This window comes from Corapipo altera, unplaced genomic scaffold (assembly GCF_003945725.1).
Source record: "Corapipo altera isolate COAL_440 unplaced genomic scaffold, ASM394572v1 44b, whole genome shotgun sequence".
NCBI lineage: Eukaryota > Metazoa > Chordata > Aves > Passeriformes > Pipridae > Corapipo > Corapipo altera.
This window is the reverse complement of record NW_020884932.1, coordinates 914,465-932,379: the sequence shown is the minus strand read 5'-3', so window position 1 is coordinate 932,379 and position 17,915 is coordinate 914,465. Positions and strand designations below refer to the sequence as shown.

At 37.6% G+C, this 17,915-nt stretch overlaps 1 protein-coding gene across 1 annotated transcript in view; it reads right to left on the bottom strand.

The window, feature by feature from the left end:
• Positions 1-15,554, bottom strand: part of COL6A6 (collagen type VI alpha 6 chain) — a 48,865-nt gene extending 33,311 nt beyond the window's left edge. Inside the window, exons 1-4 of the mRNA XM_027659569.1 lie at positions 15,490-15,554; positions 13,527-13,594; positions 8,734-8,816; positions 971-1,314 (exon numbers count right to left, since the gene is read on the bottom strand). Coding sequence (XP_027515370.1) covers positions 971-1,314; positions 8,734-8,803 — 414 coding nt within the window. The 5' untranslated portion in view covers positions 8,804-8,816; positions 13,527-13,594; positions 15,490-15,554. The remainder of the gene's footprint in view (positions 1-970; positions 1,315-8,733; positions 8,817-13,526; positions 13,595-15,489) is intronic.
• Between the last annotated feature and the right edge of the window lie 2,361 nt (positions 15,555-17,915).

Sequence of the window (17,915 nt, the reverse complement as noted above, 5' to 3'; positions counted from 1 at the left end):
AGTAGGAAGGTCCTACTGCATGGAGACCTTAGTAAGTGATAATATTCAACAGCTACTACAGGACATGCTCAGTGCTTTACTGCGTTAGGGCCTTATTAAGAATAAATTGTCAGGGCATTGACCCTGAAACACTGCAATGAGAGCTAAATTTCTTGAACCCAAGTTGAAAGACTCCCCACTCATGTCAGAAGAGATTAAATGAAGCTTTATACTTTTCCCTTCACTTCACTTCAAGATGGGTGAATAAACTGCATCTATGCAGATTTTCCTTATCATCAGTTACCCTTAAGTAGAACTCGGCTTTGTTACTGGAAATTATTTGATAAGTTAATGACATGAATAAACCTCTGTAAATAAATTTCTCAGATGACCTTTTCCTGTGACTTCTGCTTAGAGCTGTTGCTGTTCTGGACAGAGATATAGCATCAGGATTAGGAATTCCTAAAAATAACAACTTTCCACTACTCAAAGTACAAAGTACAAACATGGTAGATATAAGAAGGTTATCTGTACGAATAGTTGTCATCATATGTATTAAGACAAATGCTCTGAGTACCATCTCACTGCAGGAGTGCCTAGGAAGCTGGAATTAAAACACGTATTTATATCAGGTCAATGAAAAACAGGAGGTTCTATATAAAAATAAGGAAAGACTTTTTATTACATGGGTGACTGAGCACTGGCACAGGTTGCCTGGAGAGGTTGAGGAGTCTCCATTCTTGGAGATACACAAAAGCCATCTGGACATGGTCCTGGCCAGCCTGTTCTAGCTGACCCTTCTTGAGCAGGGGGGTTGGACAAGGTGACTTCTAGAGGTTCCTTCTAATCTCTACCATTCTGTGATTCTGTTTATTAAATTCACATATTCACGAACAACATTTTTGTCTCCTTGGAGTGCTCAGCATCAGGAACTGTAAACATCAAACTGTGTAACTTCTTTCCAAGATATATGTTCATACCATTAAGTTACCTTAACTTCAGCAGAGGTCACATTAAAGAACCTCTCCTCAAGTGCCTGCAAGAAATCTGTATTCAGGTAGGTATCCACAGTGGCCTGTGCATCTAAGAACTTCTGGATGATCTCTTCATTATAGTCTTCAAAATCAGAGTCAAAGATTAATTGTTTGGTCTGTGTCAATACTTGAAACTTGAATCTAATGTTGACTGGAGCTTTACAGCTGGTATTTGGTAATGATTTCATCTGGAGTAAAAGTCTGGGGAGGAATGCTTGCAATCTCTGTTTCAGGAGCACTGTGGGTTCTGGTTGCATGCGCCTTGAAGCATCAACTGCTATAGAAAGATCTATGTTGCAATCTGAAAAAAAATATATAAGAAACAGGAAACTACAAACATACACTATTTGTGATCTTGGGCTTTTTTGCCAGAATCATGGCAGTGAAACAAAATTCAATATGGTAGATTTAAAACCAGAAGTCAGAATCAGTGAGATAGGTTTTCCATAATCATGAAATACCATCATCCCACAGGTTTCAGTGGGACCATGTGAACTTGAAAATAGTAAGGACCACATTATTGGACGTCTGCACATACCCAAACTGCAAAACATGTCATGGTTCCATCAAATATCATCAAAAGGTCTAATCTTGAAAATGTTCCTGTGAGCTTTGCTACCGAGAACACGCAACATATATTCCAAATGCAATAGGAAGCTTGATGGCTGACTGTGGTCTGTCACTTTGCCACAAGACCAGGTGATACATACAAATGTAGAACAACAGGCCAAAAAAAACATGAGAGAAAGAGGCAGCATTGCCTGCATGCAATGTTATATAACCACTGTGAAAAACAGCTGTTGTAAGGTGAGGAATTGCTTGTATACCTCCTTATAATAACAGCAAATACTGTGATGTGGTTAATTCCTTTCCTCTCCCGAGTCATCTTGCCCTCATTAAACAGCTAAACTACATGGCTTTTTTCTTCTTGATTATTCATTTCTCGTGTTGCTTTTTATGCTGTGCTCATAGATGCATTAATATTCATTGTTGTACTTCTGCAAGGAAGTCAGAGGCAAGCAATTTTAGCTGTAAAACAGCACTCTACCTAATTTTTTTTCCTTCTTCACTCATTGCCACTTAAACACTTAGCAATCACAAGGTTGTTTTCAGTATTGGTTTGCTAGTCTGGGCTAGTTCCTACAGATCATTATTCCAAGTTTTCTGAGCTTTCCCTCTCTCACGAAAAAGATGAATGTGTTCAGTTCTTTAACCAAATACATCTAGAAATAATTTCACCTCAAAGTGACCATCGTTACATTTCAGCATACTCACCTGTGGTACAAAGTGCCCCCTAGAGGGCATGATCTGCTGGAAAGCAGCATGAGAATTTTTAATTGCAAAAGGTCACACTGAATGAGTCTTAATGGCTAAAATATCTGACATTCAGGCCTCAGAGTAACATCAAAAAGCTATACCTTATCTGTTTAGTCCAAAACAAGACAAACAGTTAAATATATCTATACATACACACATATCTACACACATTCATTAATATAATATTTAATGGATATTTCTTTCAGTATGTGTTCATGTCCAGGACACAATGAGTGTGTTTTCAAAATGAGATTCTTCTAAAACCTGGGTCTTTCTAATGACATAGTTTGGAGATAGTGTGCAGGGCAACCACGGACTGAGCAGTTTTGCCCTGACGACTGGTCATCCACACTGCTTAGTTTTTAAAACATTCTCTGTCAAGTCCCCAGTGTACCATCAATAACAATAAAAAAGCAGTAAAGCATTTACTTTTTGTGCTACCGTGTTGTGGATGAGAATGTGTAAAACAGCTTCTGGTATGTGCTCTATACTCTCTTGATAATCTCGATTTGTTTTCAGGAGTAAACACCTCTGTGTGGCCAACCTCTTTTTCTAATCACCTGTTCTCCTACAAACATCCATATTGTTAAACTTCTCCGTCTTACTGCTGCAAAGGTATCTTTTTCCCGTGATGACATGCTGTACCTCAAATGTCTTTTTTTAAATTGAAAAATCTGTTATTTTATGGGAATGTGACTGGAGAATGGAGACTTAATAGTTTTATTTCAGGCAAGAAGGTCAGTGAATATAAGAATACAGATGACAGTACAAGATAAAACAGTCTTCACAGAAAGTTGATCTTTGTTCTATGAGACAAATTTATGCAGAACTTAGTAATAAATACACACATCACTGAGATCAAAGCCAATATGCTGTCCTTAACTTCTCTCTCTCTAAACAAGTGTGCCTGTATATATATAAACTTTACTGCTGTATCTCCCATTAAATCTCCCTGTTCTTTGGCCATGAAACACCAGGAGGTGCTCCTGCATCAGCCACAGTCAGGCTTTTTCATGGTAGTGCACTCTATTTCCACAGTAGCTCTCTCCCTCTCTCTACTTTCAGGAGATGAGGGACGCCTTTTCATCTGGGGGTCTGCTCAGCTCTTGATGGGAAAAAGGGTGGGTGGGGGTGCAGAGCTCATACTGAATCAGGCCTGGCTGTCCTCCTCTCTGCAAACCACCTGAGCAGACATCATTCACACAGAGTCACTTCTGTCTTTAAGAAGGAAGGCTCAGCTTTTCATTAGGCCCCCCAGCACCCCAGCAAACACTAGCCAGTTTTGGAATGTTTAAGATCTTACTAGCTTAGGGTACAGGAGAGGCTCAGCTGTTCTTACAAAAAGCCTTAGACAAGCAGAGTGGTCATCCCAGTGTTCCTTTCTCACAGTAAGTTTCTGGTCACTAGGGGAATGAAACCTGGAGAACTGGGTTGGATCAGCTTTATGGCATAACAAAGAGAATGAAAAGCACATATCCAATACATGTAAAATATCACCTACATGGTGAAAACACAGGGAAGACAAGGAACTTTAAAAGACAGTCACAGTCCCTGTAAGCACGAGTACAGAGAGAAAAAACACTCCAGAAGTCTCTTCCTGCTATGTCCAATCAGTGCCATGCACTTACACCACAGCAGGTCCCCCTCACCATCAGCAGAGGAAGAGACCAGCTTTTTGATTTGTCATTCACTCAGTTTTTCTTTTTGCTACTTAAATGCATCTACAGTGTTATCTAACTACATAACTGGCATGAATACGTAATGTTAAAGAGCTACTGGCAACTGATACTGCAGCACCATGTCAGAATAAACTCAGATAAAACCCCAGCATCTGACATCTGATAGAAGTTGTTATTTTAATCAAAGGCAATACTGAACCTTTATTTTCCTTGGGGGTGGCAGCCTCTCAGGCTGTGTGGCAGCCAAGCCATTCTTGCCATCAAGAAGGTGTAGTAAGAGATATCACTTTCTGTTTCTTATCTAGGAAAAGCTTTTGGGTAGCATCTCAGCATTACTGTGGGTTTGCTGTTCACATCTTGCCAATACCTCCCACATATTCAAGGATGGATTTCCTCACGCCCCCTCTCCATAGTGCCTCTGCAAGACTTCATTTTGTCAACAGTTGCTGCTGACAGTCCCAATGAAGCAGTATGGTCAGCTGTAGATGACAAAGTTAGGTTTCTGGAAGGCTCTTCTTTAAATATCACTGAATTGTCTGTTACCCTCTTTTGATTAAGATACCCACTAGGGATGTCTGCTTTGGCTCCTCTCAGACACTGAGCAGCCATGAATATGAAAGCTAGATGTGAAGTACTGTCTTACCTCAGAAGCTATTTATCATAGCAAAGACTGTAGTGGCTCTTGAATGAAGCAAGGTGCAAGTTGTGAGTTGAAAACGGAGTAACATGGGAAGTATTCTTTGGTTAAACAGTTGGATTGCTGTCCATCCAGCTCAGATACTTTTATCAGGGACTGCACAAAGCCATTATACACACAACAAAATGTTTTTTACTCACCTTGGCCAGGGAGACATTTGGATTGACAGACCTGATTGACAATATTCCTTTCGATGGGTTTCAGTGTATCAAGGCTTTCCACTGTGAACATTCCCCTTGCATCATCAGCTATTAAAAGTAGCTCAAAGGGAATTTATAATCCCTATGCCAACTTCAAAGACATGGATCTCATTGCTACTCAAAGCCATTGCTGCATCCTCTACCCTGTCAGCAGAGTAGTCACTGAAAAAGGCTCTGGACAAGCCTCAGGCCTTTGCCATAAACCACAGTAGACTGCAATTGCTTTATTCTGTTGATCATTCCTTTATCGTGGTGTCACTGTAGAACTCATTAAAAGGAAATTCTTTGTGGGGCTCTGGGCTGTGCTGGACTACTCCAACAACTACTTTGTCCCTAGAAATAACAAAGTTGTCCACGACTTCCATCATGAAGGTCTTTGTGACAGAAAAGTTTTTTATATGCTTTCTGATCCTTTCATCAGGAATACAAGATCTGCCACAAGACTGCTGCAAACTTAGGGTAAAAGCAGTGGCAAAAAGGTGACCAACTACCAGCACAGCATCTAACCCCTAACTTTTCTTTTTCATTGAGGAAAAACTAGTGGAGGTACCCACATTGAACTCTGTAAAACCAGAAAAAAGGTAAAAATTTAAAATTGTAACTACGTTACCTTTTAAACATTCATTATTATTTTGAACACCATTTTTTTGTTCTGATTTTAGTTTTTATTTCTCACCTCTTTTTATATCCCTCCCCCTTTCACCATTCAACAATAACAGTCCTTAAAGAAACGGGGAAAATACATGTTCTGCAAATTTTGCTGTTCAGCAAATGTATTGAACAGGAAAATAGTACTTCCCTTCATTTTTGTAACTCCTAGAATGTTCAATTTATGAACTAGGTTTTTGGAGGAATTAAAAGTTACCAAAAGCATAGCTTAATAAAGAAAAAATTCCCTGTTCAACTGTTCAATTACATCCATTTTCTAAAAATGACTCCACCAGCTCTGAGATGAAGCCAAATATTGTCATAGGTTTACTTGTTCTAAAAAAACCAAGGGGGAATTTTTTTTCCTTTCCTCTGCATCACTCTAAAAGAAACATGTTGAATGAGGAGCCAAATATACACCACAGAATCTGTGAATCTGACCCTGATTTTCTTTACAGTACATTAAGGCTCAGCTTCAGAGAGCACTGAGCACAAGCTTGCCTTCCTATTTTAACAGTTAAACCTCTCTGACTTCAGTGCAGACATTGAAATGTGATAAAAAGGGAGGTCAGCCTGAACTGCAACCTAACTCAAAATTAGCCCTATTGTTTTCAGTCATGTTACACGACAAGAACACTGATGTAAATGACAGCAAAACCAGCACCAAAGCAAAAGCTTCCCCAGAGTCTTGTGGAGAGATCTGGAAGGTCATCAAAACTACCAGCACTACACAGATACCTACCAAAAGGTTTGCTGGCTCTTTGCTGAATATTAGCTGTATTCTGCACACCTGTTCCAACAACATAGAGGGGAATGCCTCTGATGTTCCTCAGTTTCCTGACAGGCAATTCAACTTCACGACTGGATTATCCACCAGTGATTAGAATCACTAGCTGTGTAACAAAGCCCTTAGCCTTGGTTTCTGTAGGTTGAGTGAAATACACTGGGTTAAAAAACCCAGAGCTTTCCCTACATAAGTTTTTCCACTCCTTTACAGTAAATTATCAATCTGCTCCAAAACATCACTTTTCAAATACTGATTCAGCAAGAGTTCTTGTTAAGTCTCATCACTGTATTGTCCCAGTCCAACTTGGCCTTGCACCAAGGCCAACATCAAAACTTGAAACCAAGGTGGAGAGGAGTTCTTCACCTTGTTAAAGTTTTCCTGATCAATACTTGCCGAGGTATCCACTAAAGAGACAACATCTGCCAACATCGTTTTCCTGCTAACTGCCCAAGAAAAGGCAGATAGAAGAACTAATTACTATATCTCCTTCTCCAGCTTTGCTCAGGAGCAAGGAAGAACTGAGTGTACATTTTATTATTCATGAAATAAATTGCAACTGTGTTGCCTTTTCTGCCTTTCCCCTCCTCACCTTGCCTTCTCCCCTCCCACCACTATTTTGAATATTTTAATGGTAGACAAGCACTCAAGTTTTACCAGTTATGACTTGATATTATTGAAAGCTAGTTAGCAATATATGGAAAATGCAAGAAGTTAAACCCCATATTTTGGCAACACACTGCAATTTCATGTACTTAGTCTATGGATAGAGAAAAATAAACCTGGAAAGACAACAGCTGTTTCAGGCCATACCATGGGCAACCTGGGAGGCTGGTCCAGTTATCTCCTCTAACACAGTACAAAGCATCTGCAGATTTACTGTGAGAAAGTCCTTGTAGAGAAGCAGATTCTTCCACTTCATAGGCATGCTTATCAGCTGGCTCACTAGCTATTTCTAGAAGCCCAGACAAAGCAGATCCTTTCAGACCTGTGGTGTACATGATGCCAGCATTTTTGAATGCTGTGGCTGGGTTTTGAACATTATTTTCAGCCTCTTTTCTTGTAATCACCAGATAAATTTGAGGAACCCTTTCATCCTTTTGGCTATCAACACTTGCTACAAAGTGATTCTCTAGCATAAAATGGAGGCTCTGCCCAGTTTTGGTGCCTCCTTCTTTGTAACGTAATTTCTGTATCTTCTGTAAAGAATCATTCTTGTTACAGAAAATATTCAACAAGAATTCAGTGTATGTCACATCACTGTACTGAATTATACCAACACAGATTTTGGTTGGTATAATTTTGTGTTGCCCAATATCAAAGCCATTGACCATTGTGTAAAAGATATCTTGAATGATCTTGAAGTTCTTTATCCCTGCACTCCAGAATTCATCCACCAGGAAGATGTTGTCCGTTACAGAAGCTTTTTTACAGACTGAAGAAGTATGTTGTAACTTTCCTCTTCTCCTAAAGGTTGCATAATCTAATAGAAGAGCAATTTTGAATCCTAATTGCTTTTCAGAATCCAAGATCTATTGGCCTTTTACAAAAAAACCTTCTCAACTAAATTCTTAGCAACCACTACTTCCTTATTTTCCTCTGTTTATCATACAGAGGGTCGGAAACCACATCTGTCTGCAACACCATTCTCAGGAAAAGGAGAGATGCTGAAATCCACAACACAATTTCCATTCACAGTCTGCTCAGAAACTGTCTGTAGTAAATGCATATTACACACTTCTTTATGTGAAACACAACCATAAGAATGTGTTTGCCTGCTGTCAAGTGAGCAAAGGAAACCTTACTCATGCACTTTGAACTCCATCGTGCACACATACATTACTAACAAATATTTGTTTTCTGAGGGGCAAAAAATAAGGTCACATCAATATGAAGAGTACTAACATTCCTTGTAGTGCATGTTAAACTCATGTGTTTCCACACCTTCCAGAAGCATATGACACTAGTACAGCAGGGATGAAACACTTATTATTTCCTCAAACCAAGTCATGCAGAAAATGTCCTGCAACTGGACAGAACACTTTCTTGAACATATCTTCCAGAAGACCTGAATACCAAAATGGAACTGCTAAATCCTGTGACTTATCTTGCTTTTAGCAGTCGTACTGCTAAAGGTTTTTTGTTGCTTTGGAAAATATGAAATCTCAGCATTCATGAAAAAAACCAGATTTTAATCACCTGTTCCATTTAATTTTGTATTTTTTATGACAACTCTCCTATTGTAGTTACAAATATAAGTTTCATAAAAGCATAGCACATTATCCCTAGTTATAATACATTTTCATCAATTCATCACATCTCTCTGACATTGGGCATAAATGTAAAAAAACCAATTTTGTTATCAACTTGAAGAATCATTTCTTTAATGTATTACCAGTCTCCTGTGCATCTATAGAGCAGGTGGAAACACAGAGAAGAAGAAGAAGAGGTTTCCAGCCATCCATTTTGAAAACCTTCCTAGAAAAAAAAAATCAAAACCAAAGACAGTGAGAAATACAGAGCATAATTTCCTCAAAAAGAGGTTTCTAATTGTGGAGGAATTGGGTAAGTGCATTTTATTTACAACATGAAGGCTTTCTAACTGTATGCAATTTAAAGTAGCACTTTAAATTCGTATTTTTTTCCCCTTAGCTTTTAACATGCAGGCTTTGAACACAAAGCTGTTAGACTTTGACACTGATGTACAGCATATAACCAAAATGAACTGTTTACTGCTCTACTTTCACAAACATGCTTTGTTCTGATTCAAACAGCTATATTTACCATGATCTAAAATTCAACTAAAAGCAAGATATTCACAGTGTAAGATTAATGGTAGTTATGCCTCTAAGATTCCCTTCTAGCCTTGAAATTCCCTACCCACACATCAATTTGAAAGGAAAATTTGGTAATGGTATCTGTACACAATACACATAGGTAAGAACAAGCATTCATTTACAAATGAAATATGCCAGTTGGGCAGTAATAAAGACATTTGCCAGATAAAAGTGACAAAGCTCAATGCTGTGGGAAATGGGAATCAAAATCTCTCAGCTGGAAAGTACAAAATCAAGCCATGTTGCGTTTAAGTACACTAAACAAATGAGAACAAACCAGTTACGAATAACTTCCAGTTCTAGGACATACATAAACTTAATAGCACTGTTAATAACTCATTATCTTATACTGTATCTCAGATCTGCAAAGACAATTTAGTAGAAAGGCTACAGCTAGTCTAACATTACAGTGTAGGGTTCAGTTCCAGGTTCTTACGGTAACAGTGTGTGTAATATTACCCTACATCTTGTAAATAACAGAAAGGAATGAACAGAAATCATCTGCTTGAATCTATGTTCTACCCTCAGGCAAGAGCAAAACTTCATTTCCAAGTATCACCACACCAAGCTCCATTGTAGCTCTTGAAGTGTTCTTTGGAACCTTTTCCTGTGGGGACAATAAAGCCACATTTCCTATATTTCAAGACATTTATCAGATATGGGCGATCTTTACTGTTATTAGCACTGCAGTAACACAGAGATTCTAGGTCTAACTGAGGTCCTTATGCAACAAAAGAGGTTCCTAGTGTTATGTGGTCCTTAACAAAACCAAAATGTTGGGGTTGGTGCGTTGAAGAAACTTTCTCATGCCTCTGCGCATCACAGTTTTCTTTAATAAGCACCTCTAACATAAGGGAAACTGCAGTTTGTCATGCATGAAAACACAGCAAATAAAAACCTTTTGTAAGCATCTTATATGCCTCTTCATGATTAAATTTTGTCTCGGATTTAATTAATTTTTCTGTATATATTACTGAGAGTTAATGACTCTCTTAAGAGCTCTCCTTGATCACTTTGATAGAGATTTGATCCCCAGTTATCTATTTTCACTACTATGCTTCATCACATAAGCCTCTGGTTTAGACCTTATTAAGCTAAAACTTTTTACTGAGGGACAATTAAATATTTTAATGGTATGCAAAAAAAAAAAAAAAGCTTACTAACTTCCATTACCATATTACACAATACCTATTTTGATAACACAGTTATTGTGCCACAGCAGCATTCACATCTTGAACTCTTTGGTTTTAATAAATTGCACACAGATCTACAGACCCAGCTAGATATGTACATATTCAAGGGCAGATAATTAAAATGCTGTCAGTATTTACAAAGCCTCTAATTAATGTTTCGCTCTAGAAATATTCATTTTGTGAAAATCTCAATGGTATCAATACGACCAAGCTTCCGTGTGGCTGCCCACAGTCAGTTAAGCAAAATGCAGCTGGAGCTTTAGCAAGGGGCTAGACTTCCCTCAATTATGTAAACATTGAAATTTCATACCAAAATCTAGCTCTTACTATTACAGTATACAAAATAATCAGTGATTGTTCAGTTATGCAACTATTTCCATACCTCCTAACAGCTGTCAGTCTATTTTCCTTCTTTAGCTTCTTCCAGCCTCATGACTCAAGAATGTTCCCTGCTCATTGGATCATATACCCTACACTAGCAAAATCTCTCTCACTCTTCCTAAACAGTGAGTGCAGATGGGAACATGTTTCTTACTTGCCCTTTGTTTTCTCCTTTCATTTGCCCCAACTGAGATCAGGCAGCCTCTTTAAATACACAGGAACATTGCAATTTAAAAAGGCTGCACACTAATATTCCTACTTGTACCATTTATTTATTTTGCCTTATCTTCACATAGGAAATTCCAATCATGAATTACAAGCTGCATAAAAAACCAAGCTGCATAAAAAGAAGTACTTTAGGCTTTCTATGTGCATTCTTCATTATTTGCTAATGTAAAACGAAAGAAGTAATTTAATGGAAAATTTGTGTCATACAGTTCATAGATATTATGGGCAAAAGCCTAAATAAACTCACTTAGAAACATGCACTGTTACAGAGCATTCCCAATTCTGCATATTACACTAGTAATATCTTAATTCTAAAACTTATTTGAAGGCAAAACTGAATATACAAGGTTCTAGCATAAGGTACTTAAATATGCATACCTATAGTTGTTTATATAAATACATATAAGTATAATCTATGTAAGGTGCTAAGATGGTAATTCTCAAAAATCTAAGACATCTTTCCACTTGAATTTTATTTTAGGAGACAACAGTACAAAAGTTATTGAAAGCCCTAAGAAAACACACATATTTTAAAGTCCATTTTACCACCAGCATTTTTCCTTATTTGTTCCCAGAGATCCGGCAATATGTATATAAATCTCAAAGGAAGAATAAGATCAACAGTATTCCTGAGTTCTTTAATTGCTTTACAAAGATTACTTGCCACTATATTTTGTTTTTCTTTTTTAATCAACTACTGTACCAATTTTATCTTCAGCTGCTTCAATGTTTTAGGCAGGTAAAAAAAGTAATTCCGTAGATTTTTGCTGCAGAACAAAATGCACCATCGAATATTAATACACTTCTTAAGCACACTGTCAAAAGAATGAAGATTTTGAAGCAACATCTCTTTTACACCTATAGTCTATAACCATGTTGCATACAGCATCTTCCTGCAACACCCTGATTTGGGGATATTTTCCCTCTTCCATTAGTATATACTAAGAAAAGGAATATAAACTTTCTTGTGACAACTTAAAATTCCATCTCTCCCAGTGCAAATAAATGTGATCACATAGTTTTCTCCTACCTACTGAAGTACTCCAATTAGATTTCTTCAACTTTTACATGCTGATTTCATTCCTTCTGAAGTTTTTGAAATAAACCCGAGTTCTGAGTGCAGCAGACAGACAGATTCAGCTCACATGCCCCAGTTAGTTAGCCCTTTCCTCCACCTTCCCCTTTTCTCTCGCTAAAGCAAATTTAAAGCCTGGAATCCATCTGTGGAACTTCCTGGTTTCGCCAAACAGTAAAACGAGGAGAAATCCATCCCATCTTCCCACCCCACCACTCTCCTCGTACATCCACATACTGAACTTTCACATTGAGACATCATAGTACCAGAGGAAAGACAAATGTTGCTATAAAAATAATGCAAAATATTTTCTAGGTGTCAGCTCTCTATACAAAGGCAGAAATATTTTTGTCAGTTATCTCCTCTCTACAGGTACATTTTTTCCCCTAGAAGTACATTATCTTTTTGCTAGCCCTGAAATGTCTCAGGAAGAAAGTTGCAGCCTTACTTATTGCAGGTTTCCTAGAGAAAAGAAGAGTTTCCTAACGATTCCAGGTACAATCACATGGCCAAACACTGATTCAAGAAAGAAGACCCTGGGTGACTTACCTAACTTAGGAAGTCAGCCTGATCAACATGAGATGCAAGATGTATCGAGGAGTGGTTTTGTTTAGAGGGGCAAGCAGATATAGCTGAAAAGGGTGTGGCCACAAGGGCAGAAACACCCCCACATACAGACAGAGGTACATACAAACACACAACCAGCCCCTAAAGTGTCTGCACCCAGTGTTAGAAGGGAAAATTGACTGACACTAAAAGTCAGTTTATTTATTGTTGGAATGAGCCTATCTGTGAGCAAGTGGAATGAATGTTTACTTGATGACTTACTTTTAAAGAATGGAGAGGCATAATGATTTTCCATTGCAGTATTTGGTGCACCTTTTATAAGCCTATTGTCTATTTTTCCATTTCTGAGCAAAGGTTAATAATTAGCATTTTATGATCCTGTAAGCCTTAAACATTCATTATCATTCATACTTCTATCTTCCTGCTGGCTTAAAAAGCACAAATTACAATGAGTACACATTACCAAAATTTTAAAAATGGATCCTGGTATCCTAGCAGCCTCAAACAGCTCTTAACCTACCATCTACCTAAGACCACATCTGGCTATTCTGAGAGCCTGACAAGCTTTCACTTCTTCACTTTGCACACTCTGTAAATAGCTGTTTATTAATCACACCCTAATTTAAATTGCTCTATTCAGTTGAAGCGTGTGAAGTTAATTAAAGTTTGCCTTTAGGTGTATGAATTCAACAAGACTATACCATGCTGTGATTGAAATATGAACAGCACTGCACACAGGACTATGGCTTTAGGCTTTTCCCCTGGTTTAGTTTCCTCAAGCAAGAAATCAGGCTGAATGTTACATTTCACCTTTCATCCCGGATGTGGGAAAGAATTTGAAAACCAAACCCTGTAAACGGAGCAGTGAAGCTGAAAAGTCTCTTAACCTTGTTAAATGAGTTCTTACCTAGCAATGACTCATTCTGACCCAGAACGAGTTCACATTCAAACTCCTAAACACTTTTTGCTTTGGCCCTAAAAACAGAAGAGCGGAAAGAGACCTTATATGACAATTTGGGACTATAAACAATAATATGTATATATATTTCACAGCAAGATGAGTTTGCCTCCTATGAAGGGATTTCTTCGAAGGGAGTAAAGGAGATCAAGAGTTCCTTGGTATGGAAGAGTAGTTTTCCCACATCAGAAACTCATTATGGAGCTGGAGATCCATTTGTTATTGTTCTCTCTCTTTCCTATCAATCTTGGCTTTAAACCTACTTTGCATAAGACATGTAGCATAATGTCAGTACCAAAGTAAAATCATGGCAGTACCATGGATCAAGTTTGTTTACTTACAGAAAAGAATATAAAAGTGATCAATAAAAAAGCATTAAAACAGGAAACAAAAACCATTCAATGGGTCTTGTAAAATGGGCCAGCTAAACCTGGAGGATGATACAAGCAATTTGTCATATCCTTGCCAGTTCCTCTGACTGTAAAGCAGACAAATGTGAACAGCATAAATGCTAAACTTTACCCACATGTGCTTCACTGACTCATTTAGTAAAGGATATTAAGTGAACTAAACACAAACATTTCATTCATGAAAGCAGCTTCTGAAAGCCAAAAGAAAACCAGCAGATGTGACTCTCCTACTTCCAGGAATATTGAGTAGGAAAGCATCCCATACACAGGAGTAAGTACTCAAACCCAGTCTCATCTGGAATAGATTAGTTTTATAAAAAGTCTTTTTCCAGAATAAAAATAGTATTAGGTCGCCTCATGTTGAACTACCACAAAGTGGAGAATTCAATAATGTTACAGAAGCTTTAGAACCACCAGAAAATTATCTGCTAGCATCAGCTAGATGTACCTTTGAGATAGGACTCTAAGAATATGAGCTACTGGTGGTGACAAAATGCAGATTCTTGTTTTATAAAAGCTTTATGTTAGGAAAATGAAGTAAAACTTCTACCAACATACTTGCTAAAAAACCCTAATAATTCTCTCGTTTCTAGTGCTGAAAATCATGCAATTTTACTGGAATCTATCACTTTTGATAGCAGGAAAATATGAAGCTAGGAAGAATCAAGACTTTTGCTTGTGAATATCTTCACAACACTACAATATCACCCATATTTTGTTCATCATGTCAAATGAAACATCTTTGTAATATGAACAAAGCACAGAGATGTACACGCTTCTGAAGCATCCTAATATTATTATTAGGTGCCTATTTTATTTTTAATCATTTGGAATAAATTTTGTTTATCCAAAGGCTCTTTGCTTATTCACTGACACAAAGGAGATTTGTTTGACTGAGTGATACTGTATTTGGATTTGAATGTGTGGAAGAATTATGTAAATGATTGTATGCAAGCAAATTAGAGCTGAGTAGCTTTGTGGCAATCATCTTTACAGCTGCAGCTGTTGCAAAAGCAATGAAAATTAAACAGCATGTTTTATATATTGCCACATTGTGAGAAGAATCTATAATAAACGCCGGAAAGTAAGTGTGGAAAGCTGAAACTTTCTCAGTGTCTGCATACTTATGCAGGTAACTTAGAAAATGTTTTCTGTGACACTTACCAGACACTAGATATAAACTATCACCATGCAGTAGATATAGTGTAAGTTAATGAATATGCAAGCATTTATTAATGATCCTCAGAAATGGTATCTCAATATAGCAGAGCTTGAAAAACAGTTTTGCAAGGAGCTAAGAAACTTTAAAATGTGGCTTTCTACTAAACCAAATTAAGAGCCAAAGATTACAATTTTACCTTGTAGGTAAATTAATTTTAATATAATTTCACATCCCTCAAGTACTGTATTTTCTCAAAAATTAGTGTCCTCTGATTTTTTTTTTTAACACTTACAAAATGAGAGTTTGTCATACATGATTAGCCAATATTCCACAAGATTACCTTGGCATATGCAGGAATATCTCTTGAATCTCCAGAGTAGTACTGAAGGTGTTGGGTTCTCTTCCTTCAAAGCTCCGTCCTTGATGTCCCAATTCAGCAAGAATTGTGCACAAAAACTCCTTCACTACTTTTTTTTTTAAATCTTCAAAGCACACTAAAATCCATTTCTTGTCCACAGAAAAACCTATGTTGAAAAAATATTTTGAGATAACATACAGATAATAATAGTGATGGAATTTGGCCTCTACAGCATCATCTACAAAAAGAATCCTCTGTTTTCTTAGGACTACACAAAAGAAAACAACTATAGCATCACTGTTTTTTCTTTGAGCTCTACTAACATTTCCTGGCCAATGTTTCCACTCAAGACTCCGATATGCTTCTATTTATTTACTGATTGGAATTTTTACATGGGAAATTATGTTTTGGAAATTTTGCTTTGAAAAGTTGTAGGTTCAGTTTAGTTGTAAAAGGGCTTCTGAACAAATGGTTTTACTTTGTCTGCTGTCAAGAAATCTAAAAAGAAGTGGAATCTTACGCACTGTACTGCACAGCGTAGTGACATACAGATAATTTAACTTTGGTTCAGTCCCTTTTCAAAACACTGCAAGCAGAGTTCTTGGTGCCCTCTGAAAGCTGAGAAATGGGTTGAAATACCACCCAGTGACTCTGTCCTCAACAGATAGTAAATATCCCTTCAGTGAAAGGGAGACAGCAGCAACTATGCAACCAAATCTATCTGGAGTCCTTCTAGGTAAGAACAATGCTTGTTCATGCTGCAGAAACGTTTGAGATGTCTCAAATTTAAATGGGAGAGAAAATGCTGAAGCTCACTTGTGCACATCAGAGATAATGACTGAACACAAGATTCCAAAGGGAACAGTGCACAAGCCTAAATCTTAAAAAGAAAAAAAAATTAATTTAATAAAAATATATATAACCTTGTACTATATTAAAAATAACAATCTTCCTAGGTATCTTCTCACTTACATGTTAAGTACACCAAGATTGTTCTCATCAGCTATATGTAGTACAGCTACACCTGGATACAACTTCTCTTTCAGATTTGCTCACTAATGGATTGGGGATGAAAAAGCACAACACCCTTCAAAATTGCTTCCATGAGGGTTATGTTGTCCCTTGACACCTTTTTATAATGTATTCATCAAATTAAATTAAATTAAAGAAAAAAACAAAACAAAAATTCTAAACACATAATCTCACCAATAGGATCTTTCTTTAAAGTAAAATGCTCTGCAACACAATCAATCAAAGTTTTACTTACATGGAACTTTTTATATATCACCATAAGCCTGACAGATACCAGGGCTTGTAAAAGAATACTGTCATGACAGCTTGATAACAAGGCTAAGTACAGGCTGCACTCCTTCAGAAAGCAGTGGTCCTACCATATGATACCCTACCATATTTTCTACTTCATGAACAAATTTGTATCTTAACATGTTTGTGGTAAGAGTTTTGGAATTTATCAATAAACCTGTTTTCAATCACTAAACAATGTTTTAAGGGATATGATTTTTCTACAGTGAATTATAAAGGTATTTGAACTGCATTAATACACATAACTAATGAATTTGTAATGCTGTCTCACAAAGATCTTTTCGATTTTGAAATAATGTCAAGGATCAGAACACACAGCATTTATTCAGTGAAGGAAGAAAGCTGGAAGAATCAAAGAATCGTGAAATCACAGAATACTTTGCCTTGGAAGGGACCTTAAAGCTCATCTAGTTTCAACCCCCTCACCATGGACACCTTCCACTAGACCAGGTTCCTCAAAGCCTTGCCCTAAACACTTCCAGGGATTGAACATCCACAGCTTCTCTGGGCAACCTGTTCTGGTGCCTCACCACCCTCATAGAAAAGAATTTCTTCCTCATATCTGATCTAAATCTGCCCTCTGTCAGTTTGAAGCCATTATGTCTGCTTAGGATAGGGATGAACAGTACAGAATCACAGAATATGCTGAGTTGGAAGGGGCCCACGAGGATCATCGAGTCCAACTCCTGGCTCTGCACAAGACCATCCCCAAGAGTTACACCATGTGCCTGAGAGTATCATCCAAATGCTTCTTGAACTCTGTCAGGGTTGGTGCTGTGACCACTTCCCTGAGGAGCCTGTTCCAGTGCCCAACCACGGTCTGGGTGAAGAACGTTTTTCTAATATCCACCTAAACCTCCCCTGACACAACTTCAGGCCTTGTGCTCCTGATTCTTTAACCACTCATCCCAAGGCCTTGCAATCTCTCTTGATTACTCTTGAACTTTTTGTTTCAACTTCACGGCTGCCTACCTGAAAAATCACTGATGGATAATTAACTGAGGGGTACACCAGAATAGGAAACTTTCTCTTCACATCTTTATCCTGGGTCCCATGGAGGCAGCAGACTTCCCTAAGAAATGGGT